This window comes from Myotis nattereri (genome assembly GCF_964212035.1).
Source record: "Myotis nattereri genome assembly, chromosome: 6".
NCBI lineage: Eukaryota > Metazoa > Chordata > Mammalia > Chiroptera > Vespertilionidae > Myotis > Myotis nattereri.
In genome coordinates this window covers 87,776,401-87,798,604 of record NC_138081.1, presented here as the reverse complement: position 1 = coordinate 87,798,604, position 22,204 = coordinate 87,776,401, and the positions used below count along the sequence as shown (strand labels likewise).

Genomic DNA, 22,204 nt, shown 5'->3' with positions numbered 1-22,204 from the left:
GCGGTCTGGGGATCCTTGGAGGTGTTCTTTATCTACATGGAATCCTTACAGACAGACATGCTGCCAGGACAGAAAGAATGAGGAAGAAACATTTAGGAATGGTTCACGGGGAAGGGAGGAAGCGGTGGGAAGAATGCCAAGTGGTAAAGAATACTGGGAGGAAAAGGGGGAAAGAAGGAGGGAAAAGAGTAGGTCTTTCAGATAGCACAAGGATTTAGGCTAAAATTAGGAGAAGGTATAAAGTTAAGCATAATATTAAAAGAGAGTCCTGTGAACTTTAGCCATCTGTCAGAAGGAGGCAGTCCTTGCCTGGAAAAAAGGGAACGAGAAAATGCTTGGCAATACAGTTTGAAACAAATCTCACATTTCTACTTAAGATCTAAAGTTGACTTAGAGAAATAATTTGGTCTTAAATTGAATGCACCATCTTTCTGAAGAGAGAAAATTAAATATGCATAATTAAGTCTCCTTTCACAATTAATTGGTAGTATCATTAATTGGCTCACAATCTTGTAGAAAAAATTAAAGTTTATAAAACAGATCAATTTTTAAATTTTTAATTGTTCTTTAAAATTAACAGATGAAATGGGGAATACAATAGCAGATTATCAAAATTTATTAGCTTGGCCCTAGCTGGTTTGGCTCAATGGATAGAACCTCGGCCTGTGGATTGAATGGTCCCAGATTCAATTCCAGTCAAAGGCACATGCCTGGGTTGTGGGCTCAATCCCCAGTGGGGGGTGTGCAGGAGGCAGCCAATCAATGATTCTCTCTCATCATTAATGTGTCTCTCTCTCTCTTCCTCTCTGAAATCAATAAAAATATATTAAAAAATTGTATCAGCTTGTAAATTATTAACGTTAGTCTATTTTATTCACACCTCTAGAATCAATGAACATCATCTTACTATGCAGAATAAAAATTAACATGTAAAGCCCTAACCGGTTTGGCTCAGCGGATAGAGCGTCGGCCTGTGGACTGAAGAGTCCCAGGTTCGATTCCGGTCAAAGGCATGTACCTGGGTTGCGGGCACATCCCCAGTAGGGGGTGTGCAAGAGGCAGCTGAATCGATGTTTCTCTCTCATCGATGTTTCTAACTCTGTATTCCTCTTCCTCTCCCTTCCTCTCTGTAAAAAATCAATAAAATATATTTAAAAAAAAAAAAAATTAACATGTAAAATACTTTCAATATTCCCATATTTTACTAATTAAATGTATGGTAAATGTATGAAAAAATTTTTGGAAATGACTCCAGAGGTTGGAAAAAATACAATTAATAGATAAGATGGCCCTTTTCCTTTACTTACAAAGTAATAATCTCACTATCTAGACATTGTCCTCTATAGCATAGGCTGTGACCACAGAGTCTCTGATAAGGAGCCTATGTTAGCCTAACTAAAAAAAGAAAGAATAATATTTTCTTCAGAACTATTTGTGGAAATTGAAGTCATTCTTAGGAGTCAAAAATAATTAGAAAGTTCTGAGATATACCTTTTGCATTTTCTTCTTCCAGTCACCAGAGGGCATAATGAAACCTACTGAAGATTTCTATTTTAAGAAATCAAAGGTATCATTGGTAAAGTTCTATAGTAATTGTTTTGTAGCTACAAACCTAATTGTAATAAACAATAAACACAAGGAAAATATTTCAAGCATATCTTGTCTTAACAATCTCATAATCTTGCTTTATAATTAAAAACTTACGTCACCCTAAATTATGAACTTAAAACTAAAACTGGCTACATTCATTCATTCACCAATTATTTATTGTGAGCCTTCTATGTTCCAGGCAGGATTTTAGGCTCTGGAGATACAGTCATTCTATTTTATAAAACATCTAAGTTTAAAGTTTGGAAAGCTTTAATTTGTGAAAGGAAACATTCCATGTTCTTAACAGAACTTTTATGGCCTTTGAAAACAAACATTTCTGACTAACAGCCTAACATACCTAAATTAGGCATGATGTACAAATTAACAAAATCCGAATTAAATATCTTTAGCACTAGTCCTTTTGCCAAAATGCATGTAATCCTATGAAGCCAATATACATAATTATTTATTCCTTATTACTTGCTTTCATCAGTAGATGAAATTTTGGTGCCTTACAGGTAATAGGATAAAATTCTGCAAATGGGTATTTATTGAATACCCATTATACCCAAAGCACTATGATGGGAGCCATAGGGAGCTGGGGTGCAAAGCTGTATAAGACTTAGTCATGTCCATTTCATTCGTCTCTAAGGCTCTTCTATCCTAAAAGAGTAATAAAGGGTCAGAATAGGTTATGTTCAATTTCAATTAAGGAAAAGTCGTTAAGACTGAGAAAAGTAAAGTCTTTCTCTGACAGTCGGTCCAACCCAATGTCCATTAAGATGGCAGGCCTTACTTAGGGGGAGCTGTTGGGTACACAGAGCTGGAGGGTCCCCAGAAGCTGGTGAGCACTAGGAAATGACAAGAAGTTATCTTGAGGAGCCTTAGAAGATAGTTTTCTTTAGAGATATGAAAAACAGAATGCCAGCACCAAAGTTTTATCATATGAATAAAATGTTATTTTAAGGGGCATTATCAACAAATAAATGAATATTATGGGAGTCTCATTCTGAAAATGAATACATAAAGCTTTCATAGATTTTAGTCCTAGATTATTAAATGTAAGAAAACATATTTTGGAAGGTTTAGCCTATGCTACTCTAAATATTTAATAAAGTTTTAATCAAGTTTTAAACCATATCCCTATTTCACAGTGTGTACAGCACATACCTTAGTCAATGGATTAATAACACCAACAGTAGGACTTGAATTAAAGACTTTGTTGAAGTTAGTTTCTCGATTGACTAATTCCAGCTGATAAAACTTATTATCCTCCTATGCAAAAGAATTACAAACATCTCTTAAACATTTTCTAGTGAATGTTTAACAACTTAATTGTTTAAATGCCATTTCATTCAAAATTTAATAAAAAACCTGAATGAAGATTTATATACTTTGCTCAAAGATTTTTTTAACCTGACTGCCAGTGTCTTAAAGACTGCTGGTGGGTAAGTTTTCAACATCTTTCAAACCCTATGCTCCGGCTCTCTTCTCTACCCTTTAATACCCTTTGCCTTAAGACTGGGTGTAAATGTTTTAGGTGTTCCCATCCATGTTCCAAAGGGCAGACTGTGCAGTCTGGGCCAGCTTAACCTGCACTCGTGGAGCTGTGTGCACGGTTGAGCTGTTTCCACATGTGAAGATGACACTAGGATATAGCATTATTCTTGAGTCCTGGAAGGATAGTTGATCGTGTCTAAGCTCCTCTCTGAGACATCAGTGTACGACGGCAGTTGTAAGCACAGACAGAGACACAGTGAACAGCCCACACGGAGACAAACACTCTCCCTTTGTCTTCACCAACAACATGTGCTAACTGAACAACCGGACGGGTGGAAGTAAACAGAAGTAAATGGAACCGTGTGAGATGTAGGATTGTGCTCTAGTAGAACTAGATTCTTCATCTCTCTCTTAGTTACCACTATCATCATTTGCATCATTAATTTTAGCCCCTGTGCCTCCCAGTCCACAGAATCGGGGTGTAGTGGAAAGAGTGGAACAACCCATGGCTAGATTCCTGGCTTTGTCACACACTGTGTAGCTTTGGAAACTTACTTTACTCTTTGAAGTCTAATACCTATCCTGTTGTGAGGAAAACATACAATTTTATCTGTAACACTCCGTAAGAGCTAGAAAATCAATAGCTTTTTCTATGGACCATAGATGAACTGAGAATCTTCGAGAGAGAGCCTGTAGCTTAGACTTCGTCATGACACCTTTTGTCCATGGGAACAGGGTTCCACGGAACACAGTTTAGGAAATTAACTGACTAACCTACAAGAGTACAATGCAGACGAATGCATGAGTGCGCTGACTATTCTTTCCTACCAAATTCTAATTCTGCATGTATATGCAATACGCTTGCTAATTTGTGCCTGGAATGTCAGGTAATTTTCCATGAATCTACTGCTATCAGACAGAACACTCCGTGAGGCCTGTACCCATGCTCACACTGCCTGCAGAACTGGGCGGATCATGTGTAGAAGCAGCATAGCACACGCTCTATCTTTCCAATGCCTGCTCCTGGGCTCATCTACAAACCCCAGTCTATTGACCGCCTGTTGCTTTTGGCAGGAACTTCTAAACCTGACAACAGACTTGTTGTTGTCTAGGTCTGGATGCTAGAAGAGATCTGTTAACGGAAAAGGACGTCAGAAATAAGTGCTCTTAGGCTCTCCTTGCATGCTGATGTCCAAAGTTTTTAATTGAAGGGATCGAGAAGCAGGTAGAATGATGACTATTCAATTTCTAGTTTTACTCTGAAAGATTTATCATGTCAGAGGCAGTAGAAGGCAATATGTTAACTGCGGATCAGAACATGTAATTTTAGAAGACTCTGAAATGTTTTATGGGTTTTAAAATGATTGTGTACCTTTTATTCTTAAGGAATAATGGCTTTAATGAAAACAGTGTATTTGTCAAGTTTATCTTTTCTTCCCTGATGGATTTCTCAGAACCCCTAACACCTCAATGTGAACTGAGAATCTTTGAGAGAGAGCCTGTAGCTTAGACTTCGTCATGACACTTTTCGTCCACGGGAGCAGGGTTCCACGGAACACAGTTTAGGAAATTAACTGGCTAACCTACAAGAGTACAATGCAAACTAATGCTTTAGTGCGCTGACTATTCTTTCCTACCCAATTCTAATTCTGCATGTATAATACAGACACTTCAATAGAACATTAACTGTACATTGACAATGACATATTATTATACATTTGATATGCACTAAAAATACTGAAAAAAGAGGCACCAAATTTAAATGTTAAAATTAGTTAGAATTTCTTTCCCTTGTTCATAACATTTTAATAAACTTTCAATCACAATGCACATAGGTTATACTTTCAATTTTTGTTTAGCATTACTTAAACATATTTCCCCATGTTTCCCCAATCAACAGTGTATTGATTTACTACATGGTTACACCAAAAACAAAATGTCTTACAATCAGTTTCTTTATGACATGGTCCCTTTCTGTAAGCATGGTTTTTAATTCTGTAATCATCTGTACATCTTCTGGTTTTGACTCTCTCTTTAGATATTTTTCTTCCATTTCTTCTAGTCTAAAAACAAGAAAATCTTTAGCTCAGTAAGATGACTCAGCAAGGTTTGGTAATACCTACAGTTTTTCATATTAGCTCAGTTGAATACACACAAAAACTAAAAACCAAACTTTTCCCTTAAAACTTTAGAGGGTAATGATAGGACTGTTTCAAGAACTAAAGCGGTATTAAAAACTCTCCAGGGTTAGATGCTACTAAAGGCTTTGCTGTGTACTTTTTGAATAATTCATTCATTTTATGCCATTCCAAGAGTATATGGGATTGAAGTGAGGTAAGCTCTGCAGAAGAAATGATATGCTGAATGCTACTAAATAAGCTGGAAATGTAGGCTTACTATTAGAACTCACCACAAATACAACATTGTGTTATGACATAAGGCTTGGTAGCATATACAAAAGGGACAAGAAAAAAAATACAGAGGAAAGGGACACAAGGGATACACATATGAAATCATTCTTTCCTGGTCTATAAGAAATTCAGTTTTAAAATGCTGTTATCAGCTAATCCATATGCACTGTGGAAAAGGTTTATCAGGTTTAAGAACGTTGTATGTCCTTCTAGGCCTAGTCTGCCGTGAATGAAATGACAAGGCAACTGGACCGAAGGCACTGAAGACTAGAACAGAGGCTGCATTTGTGAGCAGAGGAGACATGGACTCTGAAGAGTCTAACATTTCGGAACAGGGCAGAATTCAGAAGATACAAATGGAAACTGCTGGCTTAGTTTGGGAAAAGCACTTTCCACTTTAGAAATTTTAAATAATTAGAGAACAATTAAAAAATCATTATAGTTTTTAGAATAAAAGGGATAAAACTTAAGCTCAATAAAATTATGTTTAATGAAGATTCACAGAAAAATTTATTCAATCAACAAGATGAATTTGTAGATGATCTGTCTTCAAGGAACTGGTAACCATGCCCATCCCCTAATTCCAGAGAAGTATCAGAATCTCTGTATTTTAGTCATTTCAGTAAACTCCTCCGCTACCTCAGCCCAAGCTAAAGGTGCGCAGATAACATATTTGGTCCCCTATCCAGTCCCATAGCTAAAGTTCTAACCTGGAGGTGGAGAGGGATGAGGGTGACAAGAGGTGTGGGGTTAGGAAGTAACTGTCTCAGATCAGATGGGATTTTGTCAGTTCAGTGTGAGGTTCCACTATCTATATTTTTGTTCTTTTGTGACAATGCAGAATGAGTGATCCACCGACCTCACATAAAGTGACCTTGCTTTTATCACAATACGGCATTTTATGGACAAAACTTTCTATATTTTATGGGCAAAGGTTTTAAGAAGCTTGAGAAACCAGTCAAAGAAAAAGGCATTTGGGTTTAACACTGGAGTAGCCACAAGATGCCACTGGAGTACTTTCCTTATCATCAAAACCAAGGTAACAAGAACTACTTGCAGCTGAACAAGAATACTTGGTTGTTAGTGGTCGCTAACCGCCCCACCCCCACCCCCAAAACACACACAAACTATGTCTATCTTTTGTTCTAATACAGCGATATTCAAACTTTTTCATCTCATGGCACACATAAACTAATTGCTAAAATTCTGCAGGACACCAAAATAGATATTGTTTTTTTGCTGATCTGACAAAAAAAAAAATGGGTATCATTTTGATTCATTCGCACAGAACTGCTCCTGTGTTGGTTGTTCTCATTATTTTATTTGACAATCTAAGGGAAAAGAGGTCAGGACTCCCGACTAAATAGTTCGGTATTGTATGTTTTAAAAATTCTGTGGCACACCAGTTGAAAATCGCTGATCTAGAACAGTAAGAAGGTAACGTAAAGTGAGTCTAAAATCAGTTACAATTCCCAAGCTACCATTTTGCATAATAAAGGTCTGCTCTGAACCTAAATTCTAATATTTGTTTTCATTTAGCTTAAACATTCTTTACCTACAAAATTATCAGTTAATCTTCTCCACAAAATACCCTTACATCACCAAAAATTTTTTTCAAATACCTGGATATTAAAGGGAAAAAAATAATTCATTAAACTGGACAGACAGAATCAACATAAACACAAATGGGAAAGCATTAAAGGAGAAAACAAGTAATATGATAGGGATTTAACTTGCAAGAATATTTTCAAAATTATTAGTCTTTTGAAATTCTAATAGGAAGAACACTTGGTCCTATTTTGATACCACTTCAAGTCAACACTAGTTAACTTCCTTCACTTGCCTCACACAATATTCTAAGCCGGCATGGCTTCCCAAAGCTTAGGTGTGAGTGATTGAAGGTACAGGAGATGATTTTTAACTTGTTCTCCTTTAGTCTTTCTGATCACAAGAAGAAGAAAGTCTGTTTGGGTCCATATAACCTTAAATAACCTTCATAATATATGCTTCATACCCTGTTTCACAACACTCAGGCAAGCCATGAACATCATGCTAGCTAGAATCTAATAATATTGTTTTATTTTCACAGAATTTACATTTATGTAACTATAGCTTAACCTCTATTTTGAATAATAGATATAATTTTTCAGTAGTGATTATGGTTTTACTGTAGAGATAAGTTTTTCTGTTAAATTTTTAAGTTAAAATGAACCAATTAAAAATATTAAGAAAATAGTATCAGAGGTAACCAGAAATAACCAAATTCCCAAAGGAAATGTGAGGGAAATACTGCCTTGAGGTAACCATACAAGTACATATAGTCTTTTCACTCAAAATATGGGTTCCCATTAAAAGTAATACAAAAAGAGAATAGACAGAAGTAGAATATATAAAATTGCCATTCAGGGTCACTGTTGGATTCTCCTCAGGTATGCACTGATTTATTTTTTTTTTATTTTTTGGACTTGAGAATATATAGGTCAATGTCTATGATTCATAGACAACACAAACCTAAAATATAAATCCCGCCCTCACCGGTTTGGCTCAGTGGATAGAGCGTCGGCCTGCGGACTGAAAGGTCCCAGGTTCGATTCCGGTCAAGGGCATGTACCTTGGTTGTGGGCACATCCCCAGTAGCGTGTGTGCAGGAGGCAGCTGATTGATATTTCTCTCTCATCAATTTTTCTAACTCTCTATCCCTCTCCCTACCTCTCTGTAAAAAAAAATCAATAAAATATATTTAAAAAAATGAAATAAAATAAAATATAAATGCCTAAAAAGCTGTGTAAAACTGTATTTTTAAAAGTTTCCAAGTTAATAGTCCTTCCATGCTGCCTTTTAAAATAAATAATTGACAAAAATATCAGTAAGTTGAGAGTTTGAAGCCAAACAAAGGTATTACTAGGCACATGTATATTTTAGAACTAGAGGCCCAGTGCACTGGGGAGTGGGCGAGGGTCCCTCAGCCTGGCCTGCGCCCTCTCGCAGTCTGGGAGCCCTTGGGGGGGATGTCCAACTGATGGCTTAGCACTGCAATGGAGGCGGGAGAGGCTCCCGCCACTGCCGCTGTGCTCACCAGCTGTGAGCCCAGCTTCTGGCTGAGCGGCGCACCTCCTGTGGGAGCACACTGACCACCAGGGGACAGCTCCTGCGTTAAGCGTCTGCCCCCTGGTGGTCAGTGCGCACCATAGCAACTAGTAGTTCCACCGTTCGGTCTATTTGCATATTAGCCTTTTATTATATAGGATTTTAATTGTATAAAGACAAAAGAACTCGGTTATACCATCCTTCTCTACAGCCTGCAGGAAAAGTAGTAACTAAAGCAATTCAATGGCAACCTTTTTCCCCCCAAAAAATTGTGGACCCAGATGACTTGTGACAATGGGACTACTACATCCTTATCTCACAAAGTTTATGAAAATAACCTGAATGGTAATTTAAAAACCAAAGGACAACAACAGAAAGCAACAGCTAAGAGAACTCAAACAACTTTTAAAGACTAAGTAATTCTGATGTGGTGGGGTGCTTCTTTTCAATTAGGGGTTACTGACCTACTTAAAGTCCAACTACAGAAACTCAGTATTTCCTCCAAGAAGAAATTATCTTTTTTGCATCAGTACAGTGAGAGGTTAATGTAAAATAGACAGTTTTTGCATAATAAAGATCTGCCATTCTAGTGTATGTTTACATTTCGCTTAAAAAGAGTTCTTTAAAACAGCCCATTCTCTCATTTGTTTCTAAAACAAACAAAAACCATGAGGTTTTTTAATTAGCTAGAAGTTTTTTACCAATATACCATATCACTCAAGAAAACAAAAATATTTCTGTAGCCCAGCCGGCGTGACTCAGTGGTTGAGCATCGACTATGAACCAGGAGGTCACGGTTCAATTCTCAGTCAGGGTATATGCAGGGGTTGTGGGCTCGATCCCCAGTAGAGGGTGTACAGGAGGCAGCCCATCAATGATTCTCTCTCATCATTGATGTTTCTATCTCTCTCTCTCCCTCCCCCTTTCTCTCTGAAATCAATGAAGATATATTTTTTAAAAAAATATTTCTATAGAATGTCTGAAAATCTAAGAAAACTTCAATACCCAGCTCAACAGAAGAGGATTTCTAGTAATCATTCCATGAGATGCAGAACTCTTATCACCATTTCTACAATGTTTAGAGAGCACTTTCCATCCTTTCAATCTTTTGCCCCCTCTTCCTTGGAATCCGGCGGGATTTGGGGCAGGGACAGAAGAACCTTCCAGCTGCTCCAGAGGCTCCTTGCTCCCGGCTCCAGCCCAGGAGGCTGACACATGTTTCCCTCCACTACCACCCACTTCCAAAGACCCAGGGGTTTTCTGATTTTGAAGTTTGAAAGCCAGCATGCAGTTGATTTAGGAACTTCAAAAATGTACCTGTAGTCCTTTGGGACAGACTGGGAATAGTCCAGTGTTGTTCCCCCCCAGCTCCTAAAGCTGGGATGGACACTTCCTGCTCACCATCTCTGTCTAAATGCGAGCCATTCAGCAGATCTAAGCAGGCTGCCTTTAAGAATATGGGGTAGAATTATCCAATAGTCTAAAAACTGTGTTTTCTAATATAGGAGCTACTAGCCCACGTGTGGGTATTTATGGTATTTACATTTAAATTAAGTAAAATCAACTGAAACTTTAAAAAATAAATTCCTTAGTCTTGCTAGCCACAGTTCAAATGCTCAACAGCATTGTAGCTACTGTATTACATGGAGCAGATACCGGACATTTTCATTATCACAGAAAAATCTGGACAGTGCTGATCTGAAACGTTTGTTTGTTATAAACTAAAAGAGTAAACACCTAAAGCTAGAGGCAATCATATGATGGCAGCAAGTTTCTGGTTAGAAAGGAAGTATGAGTGGTTAGCATAAACCTAGCTGAAGTATAAAACAGATGGTACATTTAGAAAAGTAATAAAGTATTTTACTTATGAGTAATACTAATTCTTCACTTACTAAAAATGATCATAATAGAAAAGCTAAGTTAGTGATTTACTACCTACTGAAAATCCATAATGTGCAAAACCATATAAAACAGAATTAACGTGAAAAAAGAAACATAACCTTTCCTCTTTGTAAATTAACATTCCTAAGGAGACAGGGCACAGGACAGACAGAGGTCATTCTTTCTGTAAGCATGCTTTCTTAGCTTATACAGTGGGGATTGCCAGGACTTCAGCCTCAGCCTGATAAATAACACCGAGGGCAGGAAAAAGGAGAGTCAAGGTGATACTGCTGTAATTAACTAGTTATTAATAACTAGTTGCCCGATGCACAAAATTTGTGCAAGGGCCTCGGCCCTTGCAGCCCCGGCTTCATCCAGAAGGTCGTCTGGAAGGTAGTTCGGCTGTCCGGTCTAATTAGCATATTACGCTTTTATTATTATAGATAGGAAAGGAGCAGAAGGGAGGCTAGGCATTATTAGCATAACCATTTGGGCAGGTTCTCCAGGAAGTTGCAGTTTCACACTCCTCAGGGAACCATCGGCCCATTCCCCACAGATCACTGGGGAAAGGGGCCCAACCAAAGGGAGAAAGATGCATGTGCAGTGAAGTTGGGGTGACTAAGGAAGGTGACTGTCAGTCACACCGGGGAACAGAGATCCTTGGCCAGAATAGGCGGGGCCACTGCAAGCCCAGGAAAATGTGGAAACACATAATCCCCTAAACAAAGGAGCTCGTGCTCTTGGCTCTTGGCTCTCTTGCATTCGTCCATGTGGCCCATAGCCATGCAGACCCCTCACACAATGGACTGATGGGCTGCAACAGGGAACACAAACCAAGCTAGCCTGATGCTGGACTGGATACTGCTCCGCTGAAGCCACAGCTACGCTTCTTCCTTGGTCCAACAAAGGGAAATGGGACCTCAGAAACTCAGGGGTTTGATTCACAGAAATGAAGCTTCCTACAACACCTCATCCTCTGGTGTGAGTCTCAGAAAATTCCTTGTCTTGGGCTGTCGCAAGAAGCCCATCCCCATGAGCAACAGATGGGAACGTGGAGCTCTCCCCACACATGAGAAAGGCACAGAGGTCTACTGTAACTCATTTTTGCAAAATGCCTGCGGTTATGAGCTTCTACATGGCAGGTATCCGAGCTCTTACTGTGGCTCCAATTACCTCCAATAACTGCAAGCAACAAAAATCACTGTGGCTGGGGAAATGATCTCATGGGTCTCCTCACTATTTCAAAAGTAATTTTATGAAGTGGTAAATGTTATAGAAAATCCTCAAAAAAGCTTATTCGTGAAACAGTCATTGAGTGCCTACTAATGTGAAAATTTGCATTTATCCAGAGGCCGCTGAAGTAAATGCCAAGGGCAGGAGGTCTATATTGTGTTTCCGTTTACGTGAATGCAAATATATAATTAATTTACTGTGAGTCTTAATTGGTTAAATGGGTGAAATGTGAGGAGATGATTTTTAGGTTGAGGAAAGGGTAGTAATGACATAGGAGGTTATTCTAGATTGTAGAGGACAACACAGAGAGGAAAGGAGGGTACATGGGCTGCGAAACTAAGAAAGAAACCAAGAAGGTCAGTATGGCTGAGCCAAATGCAGCAGCCAGGGAATAAGGTGACTATGGGATGAAGCAGAATAAAGTTTATTGAAGCTATGACTTTAACTCTGACTTTGAGACTGAGGATATAGGATTAGTCACTATTTTGACTTTATTGACGTATGTAGAGATAATTATATATCTTTTATGGACCTTTTATTAATGGATTGGAAAAGGAGAGACTGAAGGTGAATAAACCATGTACAGCAGTTTAGAGTATATTAATTCTGAGATAACTTAAGTAGGACCAGGGTTTGGGCCACAGAGATTAAGTAAATGCTAGTTGCATTGACTACAGCAGTTTATGAAATAAGTGTCTAGGAAAGAGAAGGGCTATTAAACATTGTTTAAAAATTAAGCAACCATTAGAAATTTGCATTTTAATAATATTAGTTACTATGTATGACTTTATTTGTTATATTTTACCTTTGTTGATTTTTAAAATCATAAAACAAATGCTTATTATAGACATTCAAACAATATCTAAGTAGAGTATATAACATTAAAAAGAAAGTCTTTGCTTGTCCTTACCCCCAATACCTCCTAATTCTAGTCCCTAAAGAGAACCACTATCATTAAAATTTCGTATTGGTTTTTTTAAGATCTTTTGATCTTTTTATAAAACATGTATTATTAGTATGATCTACTGGTCATAATATGCTCTTTATACTTAACCTTATTTTGGGAACATCTTTTGAGTTTTCACCATGGGTGACAGTTCATGATCCTCAGGGACAGTCTTTAGACAAATTCTCACCCTAGTAGAATTATAGAAGTAGCAGCTAATAAACATAATCATTCGACTGACTGACCCTAATTAAAAAATGTCATACCACAATTAACATCTGGAATATACACTTGTTTCCTTTTTTAAGTATCATTTAATTACTTCAAAAGAGTAGCTAAGCTGAGGTAAGACACAATGCTCCTCAGGTTATTATCGGCATATGAATTTTCTTTAATATAATGTGACTTACGACACTTGTAAAGCTGCATTTATTTCCTTGAGTAGCTCGTTAGTCTTATTAAAATCTGCCCGCATGACATTTTTCTCTCTGAGGTGGTCTGCTGTCATGACATCCAGCTCTTTCTCAAGTCTCTTGTTTAAATCTTGTTCATGCAACCTGTTTAATTTATTTTTGGTTAAGAAAATGTTATTCTCGAGTCAAGCTTTCAAACTTTCTATATTCTACCAGATTTGAAATGGCTTTAGGTGCAACATATAGGAAACTAATGGAAATAACCTAAAGTAAGTTACTCACTTTAATCTTCCAGCTTGTTAAAGTTGTCTCCTTTAATGCTTTTTGAAATAACATTTTAAAAGGATTTAGTTAATTTTATACAATTGCCAAAGTGGATGAATGCATATACATCATTCAAAATATAACATTTCATCTACGTTCTAGATTATAACATAGTCAACAAGGTCAAAAGTGGTCTTCAATATCTTATTAGAAGACAGTCTAGTCATAAAAATAGGCCTGTATTGCTAAATACCATCACAACAGTCTGTCAGATAACACTGCAAATTCATCCTGATATAATAGTGGCATACATACCTCATTTGTTGGTTAGATTCACTTCGTATTCTGAGAATTTCTTTCCCTTTAAATTCCAATTCTTTGGTTAGGGCACTTATATTTTCATGAAGGTGTTGTACCTCCTTATCCAAGTCAGAGATGTGATGCTCTCTGTGCCTTAATTCATCTTGTAGATCTGTTATTCTGCACATCTGCTCCTTACTCTGCAAAATGCAAATAATTCTTAAAAGTTTTCTACATATTTGCTTTCTGTGTTTATCTGAGGGAAAGAAAATGGAACACGAGAATGTCAAATGTAACACATCTGGCATTACTTCAAAAGCGAACTGCTGAAATGAGAACATGTCAAGGCCTCTTCTCTTTCCGTATTTATAAGTGTTTATATGCCTACAGCTTCAATAATGTCAGAGCTACAAGAGACCCAAAAGACCATAAAAGCACATTTCCCTCATTTTACAGATGAGCAGACTAAAACCCAAGAGATGATTTGTCCAAGGAAGATTTATAATCAATGGCAGAACTGAAGTTAGAACACAGGGCTCTCACATACTCAACAAGTTATGTGGTCTACAATAGGATGCTGGCACCATTGTCCTTCAACCTAAAAAGGACCCACATCTATGGAGGCCATCCCAACACACATACACACATATCCCATGGCTTAGAAAGCAGACTATGTCCAAAGGCCACTGAAGTAAATGCAGTTATCTTGTCTGAAAGAGAAATTTCCTTCTGTTTTCTTAGAAGTCAGTTTTCTAAAGTTCTACAGGCCTAGCTAGACATTGTTGATTTCAATGTTAGCAGTCCACTTGAAGAAAATATAACTTCCGTCCATCGTTATAAGGTTGCTCATTTAAAACTTTCTAGTAATGAAAAGAAAATTTAGGCTAGTCATTTAACATAGCTGAAGACTAATAAAGTAAAATTCATGTCTAATCTACACTAATAAAAGGGAAAGATGCAAATTAACTGTACCTTCACAATGCCCACCAGCCAATCAGGAGTGAGTATGCAAATTAACCGGACAAAGCTGTTGGGTTAATTTGCATGTGCAGGCGCCAAGTGGCCAGGAGCGTTCCTCATCACCCCAGCTGCTCTGGGACTCTGGGCAGTGTGGGAAGGCAGAAAGGCAGCTCCGGGCTGGAGCAAAGGCAGTGTCGGCAGCCAGGGGAAGGAAGGCCCATTCTTGCACGAATCTTCGTGCATCGGGCCTCTAGTCCTATATAATAAAAGGATAATATGCAAATCGACTAAATTGTGGAATGAATGGTCGCTATGACGTGCACACTGACCACCAGGAGGCAGACGCTCAATGCAGTAGCTGCCTCCTGGTGGTCAGTGTGCTCCCAAAGGGGGAGTGCTGCTCAGCCAGAAGCCCTAAGCCAGGCTCACAGCTGGCAAGCGTAGCAGCAGTGGCGGGAGCCTCTCCCACCTCTGCAGCAGCGCTAAGGATGTCTGACTGCCAGTCATCAGTTGGACATCCCCCAAGGGCTCCTGGACTGCGAGAGGGTGCAGGCCAGGCTGAGGGACCCCTCCAAGTGCATGAATTTCATGCACTGGGCCTCTAGTAAACCAATAATAGCCTTCATTGCACTGTCTAAAAAATCTAGATAGTAAATAATAATAACTTAAAAATACTAGTTATTATAAAATAATTTTCAGAGAATTGTGAACCTTCAAATCTACTCACATTTAAGAAATAATCACAGAACAGAATGTTTTCTCTACCTGTCTCCTGCTGATGTCTATGCTTCTCTCTAACTCCATTTTAGCAGCTGCCAATTCTTGGTGATGATTATGCCATAACAAATCAATTGTAGCTGCATGTTGATGGTTTAGTTCTGAACGTAAAGAAGCTGGAATCCAAGGATAAAAAGAGGTTTAGCATATTTTAAAAAATATTACAGATACATATATTTTTAAAAAAACAAAAAAATTTGTGATTTCATGTTAAATTTTTAAGTAGAAGAATGTGCAAATTAATATGACAAGATTATAACCCATTCAGAATACCAAGCATCGCCTTTCCTTCATCTTCTAATTCAAACCGAAGAGTCTGGAGTTCCTGCTCCATTTCTACCCGGAAGCCCTCCATTGACTCTCTGTGTGCATCTTTTAATGACTGAAGCTCTGCAGAATGTTTTTGCTGTAAATGATTTTCAAGAGCCTACAATAGTAGAAAGATATTCAAATTATTATGTTAGACTATAGGAAGAAAACTGCAAATAAAAATAAAATAATTACCAAACCCAATTATTACTTAAGAAAAACAAGGCATTTTTAATTCATTTACCAGAAAATTAAAGATAATCACCATTAAAACATAAATTAGTAGAGCCACTTTAAACAATAAACTAATCGTCATGAAACTAGTTTGACTCAATATATTGTGTTTGAATTGGAATATGGACTCTCGCCCTAAAGCAGTTTTCAATAAAGACATTTCTAGAGCTGCTAACAGGTGTGAACCACCTGAAATCAATGAATAATTCTTCTTTCAGACTTAGAAAAAACAAGATGAGGGTATTAACATGAAAAAATCTTCGGATCAGGGAAGAAGAGATGGGGGCGCTTATACATATCAAATATTGTGTAGCTACCTCCTATAGTCCTTCTTTATGACTGCACTTGTGAACAGAAGCAAAGGCTCCGAGAAGAGGCAGCTGAAAAAGGAAACCAAAGCTTTTTGTGTGATTCGTTTCAAAAGCCTAACCAGAGAGAACAGACTGCATGTGGCTAAGACTACAGTCACAGGGGAAAAGACAGAACTCAGGTACTTCAGGTTTAGAGAGTGAACGGTGCCAAGAGGGGTTTATCTGGCTGTAACCTGTCACATGAAAGGGTTCTGGGAAAGATACTGTATTATAACTAGGGCAGCATTTCTTTAATCATTATTCTAAAATGCTGTTTTTACAAATTAGTATTTGGCTACTTTTGTACACTGTTTTAAAAAGTGTTTTTATTTCTGAAAAATAAAACATACACTGAATAGGGTAAAATACGGGACTTTTAGTTTAGACAACATTACTTGGGTAGCTTGGCTACCTAATGATCAACAATAAAATTGCAGATTCTGATTTCTTTTAAAAATGATTAGTTTTGAAAGGACTAAATGTGTAAAATTAAAGTACTAAATGAGAGCTTTTGTGTTATTCCAATTCACAAATGGCATCCAACGAATAGATTACTTAGCAATGCAATAGGCCTCATTTTTAACCAAAGGAACTTCCTTGACCAGATCAAGAGACTTCATCTTACTGTATTAAGTGAACTGTTTTTAAAAGGATGGAACTTTCTTGTTTTAATTTCTTTATAACATAACACTTCTTATATAATAGTGCCTGCTCCCAGATAAAGAATTAAGAGATAACTTATATCTGTAATGATTATAGATATTGTAAATTATTATTAGTAAAACTGTATTTTTCTATCAATCTTTATCTTAATTACCATAAGGTCCTTAGGAGAAATTGGAAAATACAGTGTTAAGAAATAAACTATACCAAAATTAATCACAGTAGGACTATGTCAAGCTACAATTTTAACAAAGAACTGAGTAATGGATATGGGGAGACTCTATATGCATAAATCTATTTGATTTAAATATCTGCTGAGTGATTTGTTTATATCACTATTTTTCATATAGCCTTTGGGCTGTACATAGGGGATTACACTATTTTTAAATGTCTGTAATTTCACTGCGAGTTTTGTACATTTTTTTATAAGTGTGAGGAAAAAAATAGGGGTTAAAAAATATATAAATTATTTGGAATACATGCCTTTTGAAGATCCAGCCTGAAAGAGAAACACTAAAAATTTGATGAAAGACTACTGTCATTTCAAGATAGTATTAAGTGATTACAGTGGTAACAGCTCAGTCAAACCATACTAAACTTATTTAATCACTGTTAACTCTATAACAAACCAGATGGACTAGTAGTCTCATCATGAACTTGGCAATGTAATGGAAAACAGATAAAATATATAAGCCCTAGTCTAACTTGTCTGCGGTAGTGTGTAACTACTGTTTATGTTTAAACACTGTGACCCCTACAGGAAGTCTTATACCAGAAAACACCTTGAGCCGAAACTGGTTTGGCTCAGTGGATAGAGCATCGGCCTGCGGACTGAAGGGTCCCAGGTTCGATTCCGGTCAAGGGCATGTACCTTGGCTGCGGGCACATCCCCAGTGGAAGTGTGCAGGAGGCAGCTGATCGATGTTTCTCTCTCATCGATGTTTCTAACTCTCTATCCCTCTCCCTTCCACTCTGTGAAAAATCAATAAAATTTATATTAAAAAAAAAAAAAGAAAGAAAAGAAAACACCTTGAAATAAAGCCACACACAGTTTCCTCAAGTTAAAACACTGGTAAGAATTTGAAGGCTAATTATTATTAGGCTGCTGGACTTCATCTGAATAGACGTCACATTAATCTTACTCTTTGTTCCTTTTCCTTTTCTTCTTCCATAGTTTGAAACGCAAGCACATGTGCTTCCTTTAAAGACTTGTGTCTCTGTTGATGTTGTTCCTCTAATTCTTCAAGCTCTTGTGTAAGTCGTTGTCGTTCTTGAGTGAACTGGGCTTGCAGTTGCTGCAAAGAAGTCTGGGACTGGGAAAGCTGCAGCTCCAGGTTCTGTTTCAGCAAGGAGATCTATGCCACAGGATGGGACACGGTGAAGAAGAAACACAAGGCACGTTTCACAAACTGCTAATCGAAGGGGGGAAGCATGTCAACAATATCCACTGTTTTACTACAGAAAATACCTTAAAATGTTTACCATTTATCATCGGTATCTAATCTTTAGGTAGTACCACTTTCAATTCTATTTTTTAGTCGTTTATCCTAAAAATAGAATTTAGTGACATTAAGTTTGTAGACTAAAGAACACTGAAGCTCACATTTAGAAATATAATGAACATCTATGTTGTATTGCAATAAATATTCACAATATGAAATTAAAACAAAAGTCAACTAATGTATTTAGATTATAGTCACTTCAAGAGATAGTATGAAAAGTTAAACTGCTTATTTGTGAGGTAGTAATGTTGAGTTGTTTGGACTGTGGGCTCTGAGTTAAAATTCGAGCCTCACCACTTGCTAGTATCAACACCTCTGTGTGAGAATGAAGTATGTTACTATGCGTCGTTCACTTAGAACAGTTCCTGGAATGTAGTAAGTGCTCAATAAATGCTAGCTAAGATGATTTGAGGATTAAAAAGCTACTCTTTAAAATATTTATCAGCTCATAATTTAGAATCCTTGTTTAAAAAAAGATTTTTGAGTTTTTATTTAACTCAAAAACCTTGCAAACCTTCAAGCTTTTTAAAAATCATAACCATCCCACAATCCTCTAGTTCAGTGATGGCAAACCTATGACACGTGTGTCAGAGGTTACATGCATGCAAACTCATTTTTTTTGGTTGATTTTTCTTCATTAAATGGCATTTAAATATATAAAATAAATATCAAAAATATAAATCTTTGTTTTACTATGGTTGCAAATATCAAAAAATTTCTATATGTGACACGGCACCAGAGTTAAGTTAGGGTTTTTCAAAATGCTGACATGCCGAGCTCAAAAGGTTTGCCATCACTGCTCTAGTTATATCCTTATAATAATGACAGGTGCCTTTATTTCACTATTGAAAACTGATTTGTTACTCATTTTGAAAACAGATATCACCCTCAATGTCTGCATTGCTTCTGGGTGTCTTAAAATACTTAAAATTAAGTCCTTTTTAAAAGATAAAGACATGAAATATGTGTATAAATATATATGTATACTTCCCCTATACAGGAACTACATAGCCATAATCTAACAGAAGTCTGAATCTAAGGGGAGCTGAGGGGAAAGGGATAAAAGTTGTCAAATGTAGTAACTTACGACACTATGTGTGTTCATATGCAAGTAAAACAGCTCCTCTGGCCAGGAAAGCCAATGGGAAGAGGAAGCTTCATAGTGAGCTTTTGTAAAAGGGAAAAGACACATTTAAGTGATGAAAGGCAGATATAGGCTGCCTCCCACCTCACAGAGGAAGGCACTGGCCAAGGAAGAGAAAGGGTGGAGAATCACTAGAGATGCAAAATAAGAAAGGAGGAACTGGAAGACAGAAAGGTCAGAGGCAAGCAGCAGGAAACGGTCAGAGGCTACATTGACGTTGGGTGGATAACTAAACGTCTGGCAGCGTTTTCGACAAAGTTCTAAATTGGGTTTAGTTGTAAAGGTTAGCACATGCCTTTATGAAGAAAGTCAAGCGCTGGTGAGAAATGACACAGCTGACATGGATGTTCAATCCGTTTTAATGTATTTCCAAAGGAGTGACTACCTACTGAAAGTTACATGAATTCTGCTTAATGATTCCTACACAAACCCAAGGTTTTGGAGGTTATTTCATGTGATTGGAATCTAGTGGAACTGCAGCGCTCTAACTCCACGCAATGTCCCATCCCCCACCCCCACCCCCCTCGCACCTTTAAGTGGCAGGAGCACCCATGATTTACAGACGGAAATAAACCCTGCAAGTGTGAAATGGCAGGAGAATGTCACAGCACAGCTCAGGCCAAACTTGGAATTAGGAACCCAAGACAAATTATACTCTGTGATTTCTCACCATTTTATGCAAAGAAGATCAGGATGAAATGAGCAGTAAGGACAACCCAGAAAGAAAAAAATAATAAATCACAAAATAGTAAAAAGCAACAAAAATGTGTGTTTGTGAACACAGATATGTAACTAGCAGTCATTTTCTTCTCAGCTGGCTGGTTCTTGAAACAGAGAAGGAACCAACCCACTGTCTTCCCCAAATCAACTCTAGTCCCAGGCCCAGCACGGGAACTCACGTGACTGCCATGTGACAACCTGTCAGGACACATGTAAGGAAAAGACTATGTTGCATGGGAAAAAAAGGATTGGTAATCAAAGCTATTACCTGGCCCTTGTCCAAGTGAGGACTAAAACCCACCCAGCGGAACAACTGCTCACCAAGCTGTCCGCCCAGGGATGCATGTGTCCCCCCAAAGAGAATGGGCATGTGTTTCTCATGTGCACACAGGCACCACTATATGGGCTAGCAGTGGCCCTGGATCCTGTCCTCTAATTAAGTGTGCACTTAGGTTAGTAAGAAACGAATCAGTTCCCAGCAGTGGCTCTTAATTCAGCAATACCTACTTCAAAAGTTCACACATCAAAAAGAGCTCCCATGTTGATTTGACTACAATTTGACTCACAGTTGAACTATTTAAGGATGAAACTTATGAAGAAATATGACATTTAAAATGAATGAAATACAGTGATGTAATAGTTATACATTTAAAATCTAGCACTCTCTCAAACCTCACCAGCTTAAATAAAATACATTTAAATACTTAAATATACTTAAATATTTTACATCATAATATACTTTACCTTGAAAGGACTCCAAAGAAATATTTTTCATTTTAGAATATATGATTAATCTTTGTCTCTATACTCAAGAAAATATAAAGTATGTACAAAAAGACATTATCATGCAATTTAGTGTTCAAATATACTTAGTTTAGATATTTTATATTAACTTTGAAAGCACACCAAAGTAATATTAAGGCTATCTAAAATCTTCGGATTCATGCTCAAGACAGTAACATGAACTAGATGCAAAAAGCTTTTATCATGCAATGCAGCATCAAAATTTATTTTGTTATTCTTACAAATAAGTTAGTTGAATTGCATCAAATTGACAGCCTTTATTCAGCATGAAAATGACATGGACTTTAAAAGACAAATAATGAGCAAAGCAATGTCAAATGAACTAATGTTTAACAGGTGAGTATACTTAATGGAAATATACATTAATATAAAACAAATTCTTGCCACAGCAGTTTAGATATGAATTATATAACACTAGAGGCCTGGTGTACAAATATTTGTGCACTCGGCGGAGGGTCCCTCAGCCCGGCCTATGCCCTCTTGCAGTCTGGGACCCCTCGGAGGATGTCCACCTGCTGGCTTAGGCCCGTTCCCTGGGGGATCAGGCCCAAGCTGGCAGTCAGACATCCCTCTGGCAGCCCGGCAGCCCTCGGGGGATGGCCACTTACCAGCAGGGAGCAGGCCTAAGCTGCAGTCGGACATCCTTAGTGCTGCTGAGGAGGCAGGAGAGGCTCCCGCCACCACCGCTGTGCTGGCAGCCATCAGCCTGGCTTGTGGCTGAGCAGAGCTCCCCCCGTGGGAGCGCACTGACCACCAGGGGACAGCTCCTGCATTGAGCATCTGCCCCCTGGTGGTCAGTGTGTGTCATAGTGACCAGTCATTCCCAGTCGTTCTGCTGTTAGGGTCAATTTGCATATTACCCTTTTATTATATAGGATACTGACTGATCAACAGGTACCAAATACTTAGCAAACAATTTTAAAGGCCAAACTGCACTGATAGTAAGCTCTACCTTTTGATTTCTACCACTTAAAATACTGTGTTTTTTTTCTGAAAATAAGATATTGTAAGAATTTCAAAAGGAAGAATTAAAATTAAAACATGGACATATTTTTTGAAGAAAGGAAAGCTTGACCTATTTCCTACAGATTAGTTTCATAAGGATTCTGTGCCTCA

At 37.7% G+C, this 22,204-nt stretch overlaps 1 protein-coding gene across 3 annotated transcripts in view; it reads right to left on the bottom strand.

Annotated features, from left to right (window-relative positions):
- FAM184A (family with sequence similarity 184 member A) overlaps positions 1 to 22,204 on the bottom strand; it is a gene marked incomplete at its 5' end in the record, with an annotated part of 83,959 nt that overhangs the window by 2,306 nt on the left and 59,449 nt on the right. For 2 of the 3 annotated variants that reach the window (XM_081093950.1, XM_081093949.1), the window contains 7 exons: positions 2,761 to 2,865; positions 5,036 to 5,153; positions 13,059 to 13,205; positions 13,641 to 13,825; positions 15,351 to 15,478; positions 15,636 to 15,789; positions 18,061 to 18,273. In XM_081093950.1, the coding sequence (XP_080950076.1) occupies positions 2,761 to 2,865; positions 5,036 to 5,153; positions 13,059 to 13,205; positions 13,641 to 13,825; positions 15,351 to 15,478; positions 15,636 to 15,789; positions 18,061 to 18,273 (1,050 nt within the window). Of the gene's footprint in view, positions 1 to 1,491; positions 1,549 to 2,760; positions 2,866 to 5,035; positions 5,154 to 13,058; positions 13,206 to 13,640; positions 13,826 to 15,350; positions 15,479 to 15,635; positions 15,790 to 18,060; positions 18,274 to 22,204 lie in introns of all 3 variants that reach the window. The other variant, XM_081093948.1, reaches the window with a different exon arrangement.